Genomic DNA, 17,998 nt, shown 5'->3' on the forward strand with positions numbered 1-17,998 from the left:
TATACACTGTACATTCATGAAAAGACCATGACAATCTATAATGTTCTGTGTGTGGGTGGTAGATACATTGTCATACTCACAGATGTGAATTCATAGTCCTTCTGACTGACTAAATTGAGGACATATTCGATCCGGTATTGGTTGTGTGGACTGGCGAGCTGAACGGGAGGCGTCAGTGTACTCATAGCCGCTACTATGGTCTAAAGAGCGACACACACACACACACACACACACGCACAATCAATACAGATCGAGGTGACAACACAGGATTGTCTTGGGGTATCTTATATTCAATAATCATTGATAAAATATTGATGATTCATGCTTAGCTGTTTAGATTGTATTTATTCTACCTACCCACAGTGATATGAAAGCTTCAAACCGAAAACTTACCTCAATAGCTTCTTTAATATTATTCTTGATGTCGTGAATCTTCTGCTTCTTCTCCCTGCGAAAAAACCCCACAAACACATCAAAGCTCAATCTTCCATGTTGTAAATTACAATATAAATTGGCCATACATTGTTGATACAGCAAAACCAAAAACTAAAATGTACATGGATAATAGTCTATAGAGAAACATCTGGCACATGCACGATCATCCCTTCTCAACCTGCCATTATTCATGACTGAGACACACGTCTTCAACTATGTGAAATTCATATACCGAAAAACAAGTCAGTCTCCCAGAGTCTAAACTGCACTGCAATGAAAATACTCTTACCTGCTACGATAAATACAAATGATCCGATGTCAAACACGACCACAATTGTAAGAGTGGTATCCGAGCTGCAACAGCAGCCCATTACTAGACTGCTTCAAATGTACGACTAAATTGTAAAACAACCGTTTTGCTGAGCAGCACCCATCACAGACTGTGCACGACCACTGATATTTAGTTTACATCAAAAACACAAAACAGCAGTCCAGGAGTAAGAGAGGGAATGTGAAAGAGGTACACCGACAGATAGAGAGGGACAGAAAGGGAGTGAGAGAAGGGAGGGAAAAGTCGAGAGAATAGGTAACAGCCACACAGACATCCCCCTATCCCAATAAACAAGAGGGTTAGATCGAGAAGGCCTTGTTTACATTTTCAACACGATGGTCATTCAAAATCACCTGCTATTACAAAGTAGCATGTGCTCGCTTATATGTGCGTGTGGAGAGAGAATAGGCAATAACTTGAAGTAGAAAGCATGCGTTAGTGTATACATCCGTGTCCATCTTTATCAAAGAAATGTACCAAAGAATACAAAATAAAATAAATATATTTGGTGCAGTGTTTCACAAATGGATGAGCCATCAAGCTATTAGGCCTAGAACCTTAGCAATGAAAGTTACTGAATGCAAAAAAACTTCATCATCCAGGAATCCACCAAACACCTCCAGGAATTCCTTGCAGAGCATCTTTCCCCCAGGACTGACGAGGAAACGTCGCTCAAGAGGTCAGACACACCACCCTGCATTTTATCCATTGCAAATACCATAGAAATACAATCTATACGTTTAAAGTTATATAGGGTACAGCTAACTTAACACAGACACATCCAACTAATCAATTCATGTTTGAAATGTCTAGGACAGAGGTGTCAAACCTATCAGTCTTCAACGAGGTCCAGAGGGCCACACTGAAAATCGGTTATATTTCCTCGCCGTCAAAATTAATTGTTTTGGGAATTTGATACTCCTCGATTGTCTAGCTTTAGTTTCGGTGATTATTAGCAGCTGGACAGTCAAGAAACGGTAATAATGTAGGTCCATTATCATTTCTCCATTTTCATTTCTACACAGTTTCGATTTGGTTTTAGTCATTTAAAAGTATATTGATTGTTTTATCATTCTTCAAATGTTTTAGTCAAACTACCCCGGGCCGTATGATTGACACCCTGGATCTAGGATGTGACCAAGCGGTGATCTGAGCGCACACACACACACAGCTTTTGTAAGTGTTATGGAGTCACGAGATGGGTCACACAATGCTGGGTGCCTTAGGTGCTGATTTGCTCATTTAACCAAAGCCACTCACCACACCAGAGCCTGAACCGTCAAACCTAACCCCACAAACTGGGGACTAAAACCCAAACCACCAACGCACCGAGGCTGTGTCTAGACTTGACAGTTAATGACGTTTTTGTATTCTGATCATGGAGTTCTGATCATAGAATTCTGAACAAGTCATGTGTCTTCACCTACATTTAAACGTGTCCACATTGTGCCCGGATTTAAATTTTCCAGCGTTATATTCAAATGCCAGTATCCATTCTGCAATCAGTGGAAAAGGCTAAATATAACACAACTACTTGATGGCAGTAGTTAACTACTGTAGCTAACATCTTTAGCTAACCAGCAAGACAGCTAGCAAAGCTCAAGGGACTGCAAAGGGGTTAGCGTAACTAATATTAGCTATTTGGCTAGCATTCATGAAGCCAGCAAACACATTCCTCACACGCTAGGTGCCTCTCACTACCAAAACAAGTTTTCTTGACACTTGTGGGGCGGAGTGCTGATGATGTCACCCATTGTTTGCACTTTTGGTAGCCTGATTGCATCCAGACTGAGGAGAAATATACACACAATGATAACGAGGTGGTCAGACAGATCTGAACCAAAAAAAATGTGACTTTTGTCTTTTCAATGCGACCATCATATTCTGATTGGGCACTTACATGGGATTCTGAGGAGGCATAGAACCTCACCCATCTACACATTTAGGCCTAAACCCTCAACCAACCTACTCACCTGGGCTTAGAACTCTACCAACCAATGCACTAGGGTCTTAAAGCACAAGTCACCAAACAGGGCTTGAACCCCGCAGAGTTTGTTCCAAAGAAAGTTTGACTTCTCGTCTCTCCATTCGCTTTTCATTTTTGGAAGTCCATGCAATCGGACTGATAATTCTTGAACCGCTATCTAATATTTCTGTCAATACTTTAAAAATAGCATAAGGACGAGACACCTAGACAGTAAATAATAGTGGCTATTGAAGCACTAATCTTCAAACTGAGGGAACTGTAACTACCCTCCCATGACATGCTCTTGCACAGGTGCATCTAGTGTGTGTATTATACAATTCAGGTATTGAAAGACCAATACATGAAAGATGCCCATGGGTCAAGTTGGTGTTTTGAATGTCTGTTTTCATTCTGGGTTCCTCCGTGATTCTCCCCCAATCCCTCTGGCCGTCTCAAACCCGAATCTTTATTCGCAGTTGAGGAACGTCACCTGGAGAAGAAAACGATACTTACTCTGCATTGAAGCCATTCACGTGGAGGATTCGCATCTGCTTCACTATGGTGCTCTTCCCTGACTCACCAGCCCCTGTTTTGAGGTATAGAGTGAAAGAGCGAACAAGAGATAGAGAACGAGAGAAGTGGTTAGACACGTTTCAGAGAGTACAGCGTAATGCCCGATCCCGACAGCCAACCGAGGATGGTCATTTGGAATGTGATGCATCTAAAAAAAATTGTTGTAAAGAGAGACATGTTAAAAGGAATAGTCGAGCATTTTAAATCTGTGAAATAAACATGATCAGAACAGTTCCAATTGAAACAGGTTATTATGCCACTTGACTGAGGTCTCACACAGCAGCAACAGAGGCCAGGAGTTGGAAAAAGTTGCCCTTTAACCGCTGGTCTAGGGTCAGATATAGTTGTATTCTCCAGTCGGTTAAGGTCGGGATTTAAGTTGGATAAACTGATGTGGTTCGGGTCAACTTCTACCTTTGTGCGTGATTCCACCCGTGTCTGAAGCAAACAACTTCAAATTAGTGGGATGTTTGGTGAATCCACACAGTATAAATGTCAATAAATGTGTGAAATATTAACCTGTTGGAATCTAATAATACAACAGTATTAACAGCTTCACTGATAACCAGGGGTGTACCGCTAACACAAAGTAAAAGGCGTAAAACCTCTATCAAGTCTGACAGATTATTTTAGATTGCCTAGTCTAGGTTTGTGAACTTTCCCCATGTCAGAATAACTAAGGGAGTTCTTTATCACAGATCCTCTCTAACGCCTATGGGGCAGACCTGAGCTGTACCGGCACTGATATTGTCTTTTAACACTGTCCTTTACCAGCACAGTCCCAGTGGTAGATGCATAACCATCTAGTCCAGCTCAGCTTGACCCTATAGTCTGAATCAAGCATAAAAAAGGTGCCAACTATACTCTAAATTTCAAATAGATTTATGACTAATATTTTTTTCCCCCATAGCAGTGATATCAAATGGTAAGAGTTGTAATCATGATTGGTTAAGGGTCAGATGTCTTATCTCCACTGTCTGACAAAATTCAAACTCACAAATGGGGGCCAACAAGTCTGAAAACTTGACAACGGTACAACAAAAAAATGGTCATATCATCGAAAAGTGCAAAGGGCACAGTGCTATATAAAGCAGTATGTAAAAGTCAATGTTAAATGAGAGTTCTGTTCTGCTTACTTTAGTTACCACAACTTCCTCTCCAACGGAAATACTGGTATAGCGTTCAACACACTAGGTCTCAGGCACTTTCTCATCAAATATCCTTCCGAGAGGACATTTGGACTGTTTTCACATTACAGTACCATGAGTAGACAAGTGTCAGCGGTAGAAATGCTCAGAGTGCGCTGCATTATTCCGCACATAGGCCCGCCTCGAAATACACAGGCCTACGGATTTGAAAGTGTACAAGCAGATAGTTGTTCTGAGAGCACACCCACAACCCACATGTAGAGGCTCAACACCCATGTTTCATATAGATTAGGCAGGAGCTGTTACAATCACACAGGCCTACGACATAATGTATCAAAATGTGAAGAAAAGAAACTAAATGTTGCAATGAGTAGGCTACAATTATTCGTTAGAGGATCAAGTCGAACTGCATCTTTTGATACACCGTGTCAACTTGAAACATCATGCCAGCAACCATGTCACATTGAAAAAGTACAATTACTATGTTGTGTAGCAGGAAGGCCTACAGAGAAAACTAAATCCTATATCACATCAAATATAGGATTAGAAACAATGTCGCCAATGAGGCCTTGCCTGCAACACATCAGATTCCGTTCACATTTACCTAAAAGTAGTAGCCTGTGAGTTGCTCTATATAGCTGTTTGTCCTTCTGAAGCTGTTTCTCTATCTTTTTGTTGGCTTCTCTTTGTACCTTCTCCTCATTTCGCTGATCTTCAGTCTTACTGTTGCCCAAACAACCCATCTTCCCGCAAGAAAGTGGGTCCGGGGGAAGGTGAAGAAGAAAAATAACTAACCTAGATCTCTCGGTTGACCGACGGAATTGAGACGAATATTAACGACATGTATACAGGCTGTGGTTTAATGTTACGTCGAACGAACGTCTGTTTTAAAACGTTGTCCTATTGCGTTTGTAAGTATGTGTGTATATAATGCGTCGTTTTCAACTGATATTACTGTCAAAGAGGGCAGGAGACTGTTGATGACGATACCCAGGCCGTCCTCTCAGTTTGGTCAATTCTATTAGGCTTTTTCCTTCTTCACGTACAGCTTTTATATGCCGATATAGATGACCATCCACAGGTTTAAAGGTTGATTGAGGGTTTTGCCTCGCTCACATTCAATTGAAGAGAGGATAAAAAGCCTATTTTCAGCTCACGAACAGCACGGGTCTCACGTCTCACTGTTGCCTGTGACAGAGACCGAAAATCGGCATAGCACAAAAACGCGACTGTAAAATTTGACCCGGATCTTTTTTGACACGGGTTAGAATAAACATCTCTTTGGGAAAAGGCGTATTTCCTGCGGCCTTTCTACGCGCAGAGACTGTAGACTGGAGGAAAAATATATATATATTTACACTTAACGAACTACATGTGTAATATTTCCCTTGCTTCCGTCTTCATTTAACTCATTTTTATATCCACAATATGATCCTTGATCTAAATGGTGAGTCCGGTTCAGTTTAGATCCCCAAAATAATTCAATTTTCGTGATTTTCCCCCGTTTCTGTGATGGCTGTTCCTTGCTGGTTTTTCTCAATCCAAAGGCCCTTCGCTGTCTTTTCTTTTGTTGCCGAAATTTGTGTCCTTCCTCACATCAGCAAGGCTCCTAATATCGCTCAGATAGCCCCCAATAAATTCTTAAATGGGTTCTGATTCTTCTAAACATGACGAAAACACGAAAATCCTTCGAATTGTCCCGTTCCTTGCAGGTATAGCCCGCTGTCAGTCTCAGTTTTATATTCCTTCTGAACTCGAATGGTAGAGTTTACATGTGCATATACATTCATAAATATGACGCGTGTTGCACTAACACATTCCACTATGAAGACAGTTCCCTCCTGGACTGGTCGTGGAAGATGATTAAACACGCGTATAAGCAATTGTTGAAGGTATAAATGTTCTCTTCGGGAACAGTATATGAGATAGATGGGGTGGGGCAAACGTCGCTCAGTGAACCCTGGGAAGGACCAGCGCTTCATCACATGACTCCACAGAACGTCAGCATGGCGAAATTCTGCAGAGAAAACGGCGCCCTCTTCAAAGAAAGAACAGATTGCGACCCAAGACCCTTAACACGGGGCCACCGGAGTCACTCTCTTTTTTTTCTTTGGATGTTTGGACGCGCAGTGGCACTAAATTAGGCTACCACATTGATTATAAAACACATGTTTCCAGTTGTTAATCATTATTCCAACGGGACCACGAAAGCATGTTTGTTTATGCTTCTAAAAACCTAGGACTATATGAGGTTGGTAGGCCTTGTCATTTTTTTTGCACTGAGTAGACAGGGGTGTTTTTTCAATTGCAGATTATAATCCTAATTTATTCTTTATTACTGGGCTGGAAATGAAATGGTATGCCCTGAAACCTGATAACTTCCTTGTCTTCATCTGTACACCCAGAGGTTACAGATAGGCTGACCAGATGGATGGAGTTCTGCCACTTCAGGATGGAACTATTTAATTAGTATTCTGAATTCCATTCCCAAGTTTATCCAAATCCCAACTATATACTCCGATTGAGTATGGCGTAGGATACATTTGGGATTGAACATGTGTCCAATTTGGGGGGACATTCTTACCCGCATGACAAAGCCTTTCACTGACACCCCCTGGTCACATTCTAAAACTTGATCACGTCAGATCTCCAAATCTGAGTATGACTCATGCTTTCTATAATGAACTAATTTACTGGGCTGTATTTGGAGATGCAAATAGTCTCTTGGGTGTGTCACTGTCATTGTTTGGATTGCTTTATTCAATGTCTTCCTGGAATTCCATTTGGCCAGTTCTCTGTATATAGACTGTCATCCAATATTTCCTGGTCCATTATTCTCCGCATTGACTCAGAATCTCAGTATAAATAGTTTCATCATCCGCAGTGGTGTTTGAAAGTTATTTGAATCAGAGATGCTCTAGTAGTATGTTCTTGATGTGCTGGTGTTCACATTCATCAACGTCTCATGACTTCTATGCCATGGTCACCTTGCGTTGTGATAATGTGTTGCTTTGAGGTCTGTGATGACTTTAGCCTCTGTTGCTGTCACATCTTCTCAGCACTAGATGGCAGCAGTAACTTGGTTGTAAACAAAGGTGCTACTGTTCACATCCTTACTAGCTTTCACACGCTTTATTGTACAAATACAGTTTCAGAATATGATAAAAGTCCACAAACACACCCTATTCTATCCTCACTCCAGTGATTCATGATGTAATGTGCAAATTAATTTGTCAGAGAGTGTATGGAAGACTTGACTAGATTTCTTGAATTGGGTTGAGAAAGACTATTTATCGTTTAATATTGTACACTTGTTTATATTAAATTCGCCGCATTTTGCGTTATTTGTAAATTCATTTTATCCCTCTAAAGTGTATGCCTTGTAGGAGAGATTTGGGCTTACTTATTTCGTTGTTGCGTCTGTAGTTTGTCGGGGGTTTGAATGTTCCACTTAATTTGTACACTAGAGGGCACACTATGTTGGGTCATGGGTCACTGGACACATTAATAGGCACACAGTTAACCAAATAGTAAAGATGCATAATTAATTTAGCATGTCCACTGCCGGTTCTGAACTCTTTATAAATGCTTACATAAGAGCATGTGACAATATACCTTTTTTTAGGGCGATTAGAGTGTTGGACCAGTAGGCGAAAGGTTACCAAGGTGAAACATTTGTCTATGCGCCCTTGAGCAGTGCACTTCATCCTAATATGCTCCAGGGGCACCATAATACTATGGCTGACACATTACACTGCACCTGTGTATGTGACAATCATTTTGTTTCATAATAAATAAATACAAATGTAACACCTTTGGAACTATGATATGCGCTACGGTAACTAGCATGGAACAATTGCTGTATTTTGCTCCTAATAAATGGGTAAAAGACCCAACCAAAGATCTTGGTTTGTAAAGCGGTTTGTGCTTCACACGTTTATGAACATTTACAACCGCACCTGTGCTATAGTGGCTATCAGAAAGATTAGCCAATACATGCCTATTGATGCTAACATGAGCATGGGTGGATGGACTTCTCTGGTGGTGAGTGCATGATAAGCTCCAGAGTGGACACTCGCTGAAAGGCCCTAAAAGCCCTAGTGAGATCTTATATGTACCCCCCATCCTCGAGGCATTGAGGTGGGCTCTGGGGTGTATTGATGCTGTTGACCTGTTCCCTCGTTTGGGCTTTGGGATCAATTAGAGAAACTGTCATACTAACTGTGGTCCGTCAGCAGAACAGATGGGAGTCCCTTTCTGTAACATTTTACCGCACACATTAATAATGCTGTGTTATGCTCCATATGGATAACGTGTAGGATTTATGAACAGGCATAAGTAGTCTATGTAAGTCGTGGTGTTCGTGAAATGATCCAGTTTTATGTCACATGTGTTACATTCCCCAGCAAGAAACAAGAAATTGTCGCTCAAACTGAAGGGGGAACTAACAAAGAGCCATTCAAAACAAAAACGAAACAGGTTGGGTTCTAGGAGGGGTTCTGAAAAACACTCATGTGGGTGTGCACTGAAAGTTGACTAGCAACAACAACTGGAACCTAAAAGATATACCCATCATGATTTCCCACTAAATTTGCCCAAGAGTTGCGAACAAAATTAAAACTCACATCAAACTTAGACAGGAAGCAAACCAAAAAGTGGAGCAAAAAACAAAAATAGGAAATATTGAATAAAGAAATGAAATAGGGAGAGCCAACTAAAGGTGTTAACCCTCCACATCTCCCCAGCTAACTGGAACACTGGGCCAGCGACTGTTAAATATCACCTTCTGACGAATGAGATGACAAGCCAGCGGGGTAGATATTCAGGTCCCACTGTGCCGCAGAGAAGTCATTGATCCGGGCAAAAGGGCTCAATCTTTTGAAAAGGGAGTGTGATGCTATTAGTAAGGGGAGCAGTGGCGACCCATCATTCAGGGCAGGTGGGGCAGGGCCCCTAGCTCAGTGTTTTCTGTGCTTTCTGTGGCGGTGGGGCAAGCCAGCAGAAAATACGGAGCGTTGCGCTGTGATTGGCTCAGTGTTCTGTCACTCATGGGGACTTTACAAATACCTAGGTGTCTCGTTAGACTGTAAACTCTCCTTCCAGACTCACATCAAACATCTCCAATCCAAAGTTAAATCTAGAATTGGCTTGCTATTTCGCAACAAAGCATCCTTCACTCATACCCTCGTAAAACTGACCATCCTACCGATCCTCGACTTCGGCGATGTCATTTACAAAATAGCCTCCAATACCCTACTCAATAAATTGGATGCAGTCTATCACAGTGCCATCCATTTTGTCACCAAAGCCCCATATACTACCCACCACTGCGACCTGTATGCTCTTATTGGCTGGCTCTCGCTTCATACTCGTCGCCAAACCCACTGGCTCCAGGTCATCTACAAGACCCTGCTAGGTAAAGTCCAACCTTATCTCAGCTCGCTGGTCACCATGGCAGCACCCACCTGTAGCACGCGCTCCAGAAGGTATATCTCTCTGGTCACCCCCAAAACCAATTCTTCCTTTGGCCGCCTCTCCTTCCAGTTCTCTGCTGCCAATGACTGGAACGAACTACAAAAATCTCTGAAACTGGAAACACTTATCTCCCTCACTAGCTTTAAGCACCAGCTGTCAGAGCAGCTCACATATTACTGCACCTGTACATAGCCCATCTATAATTTAGCCCAAACAACTACCTCTTCCCTATGGTATTTATTTATTTTGCTCCTTTGCACCCCATTATTTCTATTTCTACTTTGCACATTCTTCCACTGCAAATCTACCATTCCAGTGTTTTACTTGCTACATTGTATTTACTTTGCCACCATGGCCTTTACCTCCCTTATCTCACCTCATTTGCTCACATCGTATATAGACTTATTTTTCTACTGTATTATTGACTATGTTTGCTTTACTCCATGTGTAACTCTGTTGTTGTATGTATCAATCTGCTTTGCTTTATCTTGGCCAGGTCGCAATTGTAAATGAGAACTTGTTCTCAACTTGCCTACCTGGTTTAATAAAGGTGAAAAAAAAGAGGAGACATCGAAAATTCTAGCCCTTCGGGTGTTACATTAGAAGTGCCCATGTAAGAAGGCTCAAGGTCATTGGCCACAGATAAAATGACGTCAAATCACATTATACGTACAGTAGCTTTGAACTGTTCTGTTCTGCCATATTATTATTCGACCATGCTGGCCATTTATGAACATTTGAACATCTTGGCCATGTTCTGTTATAATCTCCACCCGGCACAGCCAGAAGAGGACTGGCCACCCCACATGTGCTCTCTCTAATTCTCTCTTTCTTTCTCTCTCTCATAGGACCTGAGCCCGAGGACCATGCCCCAGGACTACCTGACATGATGACTCCTTGCTGTCCCCAGTCCACCTGGCCATGCTGCTGCTCCAGTTTCAACTGTTTTGCCTTATTATTATTCGACCATGCTGGTCATTTATGAACATTTGAACATCTTGGTCATGTTCTGTTATAATCTCCACCCAGCACAGCCAGAAGAGGACTGGCCACCCCACATAGCCTGGTTCCTCTCTAGGTTTCTTCCTAGGTTTTGGCCTTTCTAGGGAGTTTTTCCTAGCCACCGTGCTTCTACACCTGCATTGCTTGCTGTTTGGGGTTTTAGGCTGGGTTTCTGTACAGCACTTTGAGATATCAGCTGATGTACGAAGGGCTATATAAAAATAAATTTGATTTGATTGGACTGATCATGTCAACATCATACTTTCACAATCTTAGCTAGCAGTCATCATCATGAATCAAGTTAACAATCTACTGGCAAATCCTTTTTAATCTTTGTCATATGAAGAGAAATAATGAAGCGAAATTATAGATAAAACGTATCTCATCGGCCATTGGACATTACACAACAAGGAAATCGCAAATTCAATGAGTGGTTTGGAAGGAATCAGTGACAGTGGCAGTGTGGTCCCAAATCTGGGATTAAGGGGCTTTTTTCCATGTTTAAAATGACAAACATTCAACATTGGCTGTGCTGTCAATGAAGCACGATTTGTGTCGTCGCACTCAAAACAACTGTTAACTCGGAAATGCGAAATCTTGACTTCACTTCAAGTTCCGACTGGGAAAATACGTTTTGAACGTTCATCCAACTTGGATTTGTTAATCTGGCCTCCAGTTGTTTTGAAAGCACCATAAATACAGAGAATGCCAGACTTTGATGGCAAAATTTGCCCATGAAGGACCGCGCCACATTCCTGTTTAAGTGAGCACAGCGCAACAAAGTGAGTCCAAAAATGTATTGTATGCTGCTGCATAAATGATGTAATATGCCAGGGAGATATGTATACTGTAGCTAAGAAAGTAATACTAAGTGTATGTTGTGTAGTAAGATGTTAGGAGCCCATGTGCCCCACCCTAATCATTTATTATAATTTACCCCTCTTAATGTCGCCTACTGTTCTGACTGTTCTACTGTAACCTATAACCTTTTTTAGAGAAATGTAATCATTGAATACTGTAGGTGTAACAGGGTGAGTGACTGATTGCTGGGAAGTCAGGCGCAGGAGAGACGAGATGGGTGATAACAGGAGAACTTTATTATACACCCTGGCCCAAAGGCACAGGCGAGGCAGCACAAAGCACAACCACAGTAACATGAACTGGATTAAACAAAACAAACAAACCTAGGTTTGAAACAAACCTAGCGCAAGCCAGCCTGTAGCGTAACTCCCTACACAAAGTACAATTCCACACACAGACATGGGGGAAACAGAGGGTAATATACATTTAGTCTGATGAGGGAATGTGAACCAGGTGTGCGTGAAAACAAAACAAAACAAATGGAAAATGATAGGTGGAGTGGCGATGGCTAGAAGACCGGTGACGTCAACTGCCGAACGCCGCCGGAACAAGGAGAGGGACAGACGTCGGCGGAAGTCGTGACATTAGGAGTTTTCATTGTCTGCTTATATGTCCCCTTTATTTATCTTACGGTTCTGACTTGGTGTACAGGGAGAGCACTGTAAGAACTGCCCATGTTCTGAATTATGTCACTGTATATTTCGAAAGTGCTAAACAGATAGTTATATTGACTAACGTTATGTCCGTCCTAGCTCGCTCATTAATGTCTTAATCGAAAATTACGGATTGCCTCTTATCCGCTTGTTGTCCCCTTATGCCATAGTTTGTACATCTCAATTGTCATTAGAAACCATATTTGTTTAAGCAAGTCAGCTATATCAGCTATGTTTTTTTAAAGGCAGTAAATGAGGCTGAATTAACTGTTTCCCTGCCAGACAAGGCTCCTCTGATAGCCAGGTGTAGAATTGGTAAGGTGTTGGGACCGCTGTTGGAACAGCTTTATGTAGGTTTGTGGGCACCGTTTATCACCGTTATAGTGCAAAATAATGTATTGTTTAGTGCTGTGTAGTGTAGTAGATTTGCTGGCATGCATCCCACTTATTTGATTTTTTTCCCAAACAAGATTTACATGCTAAAATCGTCACTGAAGGGGAGGCAATTCTATTGTCAGGAAAGGCAGAGGTGGGAGTATGGGATGTAGTCAGTGGTGGAAAAAGTACCCAATTGTCGTACTTGAGTAAATATAAAGATACCTTAATAGAACATTTGAAAAGTCACCCAGTAAAATCTTACTTGAGTACAAGTCTACAAGTATTTGGTTTTAAATATAGGTAAGTATCAAAAGTAAATGTTATTGCCAAAATATACTTAAGTATCAAAAGTAAAGTATAAATAATGTCAAATTTCTTATATTAAGGAAACCAGACAGCACCATTTTCTTGCTTTTTAAATGTACGGATAGACAGAGGTATGCTCCAATAATCATGTGCTTAGTGATTCCGCCAGATCATCAGTATGGATGACCAGGGATGTTCTCTTGATATGTGTGTAAATTACACAATTTTCCTGTCCTGTTAAGCATTAAAAAACGGGTACTTTTGGGTGTCAGGAAAAAAGTACATAATTGTCTTTAGGAATATAGTGAAGTAAAGATGTCAGAAATATAAATAGTAAAATACAGATACCCAAAAAAACTACTTAAGTTGTAATTTTGACTTCAATACTTTACACCACTGAATGTAGGAGAGAGGAAGTTGTGTGTAGTACACTCCTGATTAGGGCATACAGGTTTGAATGCCATGTTGTGGATGATAGGGAGACATGAAACAGGTCTGTGTGATGAGTGTTCAGTGGGGAAAACAATGGAGCATGTGTTGATATTTAGTGAATTCTATGACATAGATAGGGAGAGAGGCTGGATGAGTTTGGGGTTTGGTTGGTGTAGTGGCGGGAGGAAAGGGGAGGGATGTGGTGTCTTGGCCTGCATTTCACTTTCTTTGAGCAACAGGACAAATGAAAATAATTTAATGTAGTTAGGCTGTGCCTTGCCTCACACTCCAGTACAGTAGGTGGCGGTGTATGCACCTTGAACATGGGATGCTGTCCGCCAACCCAATCCCAAAGAAGAAGAAGACAAGCCAGCACAGGTGAAACACATACTAACGTGATGTGACAGATGTGACACCATGCTTCTACATCTGCATTGCTTGCTGTTTAGGGTTTTAGGTTGGGTTTCTGCTTAGCACTTTGTGACATCTGCTGATGTAAAAAGGGCTTTATAAATACATTTGATTGACAGACCAATCAATGTGCCTAACTTGCTAACATCCTACCTCAAGATATAAATGGGAAAACCAAATCCTGTAACACATACAACGATTAGTAATGACCTAAATCACACTGTGTCCTGTGAACTTCCATAGCCGCGGGAAGTAGTTTGGGGGTGGGGGTGCTGCGGTTTTTTTTCTCGCTGGGGGGTGGGGCCTGGACAAATCGTTGCACATCCTGGCTCTGTAGACGGCTATATCGGTCCACTAATACAGGACTATTAAACTATTAAAGGCCCAGTGCACCACTTTTGTAAAAATATACACTACTGGTCAAAAGTTTTAGAACACCTACTCATTCAAGTTTTTAAATTTTTTAAAACTATTTTCTACATTGTAGAATAATAGTGACGACATCACAACTATGAAATAACACATATGGAATCATGTAGTAACCAACAAAAAGTGTTAAACAAATATGTGTTATATATAAGTGTTAAACAAAAAATATATATTATATTTGAGATTCTTCAAATAGCCACCCTTTGCCTTGATGACAGCTTTGCACACACTTTGGCATTCTCTCAACCAGCTTCATCTTGAATGCTTTTCCAAAATCTGGAAGGAGTTTCCACATATGCTGAGCACTTGTTGGCTGCTTTTCCTTCGCTCTGCGGTCCAACTCATCCCAAACCATCTCATTTGGTGCCGACAGAGATGGTCGCCTCACTTCAGGTACTTAGGAAACTATGCAGTTATTTGTTTTTGAATGTATTATTTCTTACATTGTTAGCCCAGAAAATCTCAAGTGTTATTATATACAGCTGGGAAGAACTATTGGATATAAAAGCAATGTCAACTTACCGACATTATGACCAGGAATACGCTTTCCCGAAGCGGATCCTTCGTTTGAACCTCCCCCATGGACATGGGAACTTATCCCAGAGGCCGACCCAAAACAATGCGGTCGCCACAGGAGAGGCAGACAGAGTGGCCTACTGGTAAGACTCAGAAGGTGAGCACACCATCCACCGCTTCCGAGCATATTACTCGCCAATGTCCAATCTCTAGATAACAAGGTGGACGAAATTAGGGCACGAGTTGCCTTCCAGAGAGACATCAGAGATTGTAACATTTCCTGTTTCACGGAAACATGGCTCACTCTGGATATGTTGTCAGAGTCAGTACAGCCACCCAGTTTATTCATGTGTCGCGCCGACAGAAACAAACATCTCTCTGGTAAGAAGAAGAGTGGGGGTGTACGCCTTATGATTAGCAACTCATGGTGTAATCACAACAACATACAGGAACTCAAATCCTTTTGTTCACCTGACCTAGAATTCCTTACAATCAAATGCCGACCACATTTTCTTCCAAGAGAATTCTCTTCGATTATAGTCACAGCCGTGTATATCCCCCCCAAGCAGATACCTCGTTGGCCCTGAAAGAACTTCACTGGACACTTTGTAAACTGGAAACCATACATCATGAGGCTGCATCTATTGTAGCTGGGGATTTTAACAAAGCTAACCTGAGAACAACACTTCCTAAATTCTATCAGAATATCAAATGCGTGACACAAGCTGGTTGCATTCTGGATCATTGCTACTCTAACTTCCGCAGTGTATACAAAGCCCTCCCCGCCCTGCATTCGGCAAATCTGACCATGACCCAATTTTATTGCTCCCAGCATATAGATAGAAACTAAAACAGGAAACGTCCATGCTCAGGTCTATCCAATGCTGGTCTGACCAATCAGATTCCACGCTTCAAGATATCTTTGATCACATGGACTGGGATATGTTCCGGATAGTCTCAGACAAAAACATTGATGTACAGTGGCTTGTGAAAGAATTCACCCCTCTTGGCATTTTTCACATTTTATTGCCTTACAACCTGGAATTAAAATAAATTTTTTGGGGGGGTTGTATCATTTTATTTACACAACATGCCTACCACTTTGAAGATGCAAAATATTAAGAAATAAGATTTTAAATAGCTGAAAACTTGAGTGTGTGTTGTCACGACTTCCGCCGAAGTCGGTCCCTCTCCTTGTTTGGGCGGTGTTCGGCGGTCAACGTCAGCGACCTTCTAGCCATCATTGATCCATTTTTCATTTTCCATTGGTTTTGTCTTGTCTTCCTACACACCTGGTTCCAATCCCATCAATTGTATGTTGTGTATTTAACCCTCTGTTTCCCCTCATGTCCTTGTCAGAGATTGTTTGTTGTATGTAGGTGTTTGTTGTTATTTCTGATGGGCGACGGGTTTTGAACACTCTATTTGCTATTTTGTATACTTTGGTTTTCGGAGGTTTTGATGTTTATTTAACAGCTCTGTTTTTACCAAGTTCATTCTCCTGCGCCTGACTTCCCTGCCACCAGCACGCACCACATTATATGCGTAACTATTCACCCCCCAAAAGTCAATACTTTTTAGAGCCATCTTTTGCAGCAATTACAGCTGCAAGTCTCTTGGGGTATGTCTCTATAAGCTTGGCATATCTAGCCACTGGGATTCTTGCCCATTCTTCAAGGCAAAACTTTTCCATCTCCTTCAAGGTGGATGGGTACCGCTGGTATACAGCAAACTTTAAGTCATACCACAGATTCTCAATTGAATTGAGATCTGGGCTTTGAACCTCCATCCCAGTCTCAAATCTCTGGAAGACTGAAACAGGTTTCCCTCAAGATTTTCCCTGTATTTAGCGCCATTAATCATTCCTTCAATTCTGACCAGTTTCCAATGCCAATGAAAACATTGGTGTTCTTGGTGGTGATGAAAGGGGTTAGACATAGCGTTTTCCTTGATGGCCAAAAAGCTCCATTTTAGTCTCATCTGACCAGAGTACCTTCTTCCATATGTTTGGGGAGTCTCCCACATGCCCTTTGGTGAACACCAAACATGTTTTCTTATTTCTTTCTTTAAGCAATGGCTTTTCTTCTGGCCACTCTTCCGTAAAGCCCAGCTCTGTGGAGTGTACAGCTTAATGTGGTCCTATGGACAGATACTCCAATCTCCGCTATGGAGTTTTGCAGCTCCTTCAGGGTTATCTTTGGTCTTTTTGTTGCCTCTCTGATTAATGCGCTCCTTGCCTGGTCCATGAGTTTTGGTGGGCGGCCCTTTCTTTGGCAGGTTTGTTGTGGTGCCATATTCATTCCGTGTTTTAATAATGGATTTAATGGTGCTCCGTGGGATGTTCAAATTTTCAGATTTTTTTTTATAACCCAACCCTGATCTGTACTTCTCCACAACTTTGTCCCCTGGCCTGTTTGGAGAGCTCCTTGGTCTTCGTGGTGCCATATTCATTCCGTGTTTTAATAATGGATTTAATGGTGCTCCGTGGGATGTTCAAATTTTCAGATTTTTTTTTATAACCCAACCCTGATCTGTACTTCTCCACAACTTTGTCCCCTGGCCTGTTTGGAGAGCTCCTTGGTCTTCGTGGTGCCGCTTGCTTGGTGGTGCCCCTTGCTTAGTGGTGTTGTGGATTCTGGGGCCTTTCAGAATACAGTGAAGTTGGAAGTTTACATACACCTTAGCCAAATACATTTAAACTCAGTTTTTCATAATTCCTGACATTTAATCAGAGTAAAAATTCCCTGTCTTAAGTCAGTTAGGATCACCACTTTATTTTAAAAATGTGAAATGTCAGAATAATAGTAGAGAGAATGATTTATTTCAGGTTTTATATCTTTCATCACATTCCCAGTGGGTCAGAAGTTTACATACACTCAATTATTATTTGGTAGCATTGCCTTTAATGCCTTTAAATTGTTTAACTTTGGTCAAACGTTTCGGGTAGCCTCCCACAAGCTTCCCACAATAAGTTGGTGAATTTTGTAGGCCTCCTTGCTCACCCACGCCTTTTCAGTTCTGATTTTCTATAGGATGAGGTCAGGGCTTTGTGATGGCCACTCCAATATCTTGACTTTGTTGT

The 17,998-nt window shown here is 41.6% G+C and overlaps 1 protein-coding gene across 1 annotated transcript in view; it reads right to left on the reverse strand.

Annotated features, from left to right (window-relative positions):
- LOC135504604 (guanine nucleotide-binding protein G(s) subunit alpha) overlaps positions 1-6,393 on the reverse strand; it is a 30,852-nt gene extending 24,459 nt beyond the window's left edge. Inside the window, exons 1-4 of the mRNA XM_064923324.1 lie at positions 5,058-6,393; positions 3,246-3,318; positions 394-448; positions 81-200 (exon numbers count right to left, since the gene is read on the reverse strand). Coding sequence (XP_064779396.1) covers positions 81-200; positions 394-448; positions 3,246-3,318; positions 5,058-5,196 — 387 coding nt within the window. The 5' untranslated portion in view covers positions 5,197-6,393. The remainder of the gene's footprint in view (positions 1-80; positions 201-393; positions 449-3,245; positions 3,319-5,057) is intronic.
- Positions 6,394-17,998: the final 11,605 nt, after the last annotated feature.

This window comes from Oncorhynchus masou, chromosome 18 (genome assembly GCF_036934945.1).
Source record: "Oncorhynchus masou masou isolate Uvic2021 chromosome 18, UVic_Omas_1.1, whole genome shotgun sequence".
NCBI classification, from domain to species: domain Eukaryota; kingdom Metazoa; phylum Chordata; class Actinopteri; order Salmoniformes; family Salmonidae; genus Oncorhynchus; species Oncorhynchus masou.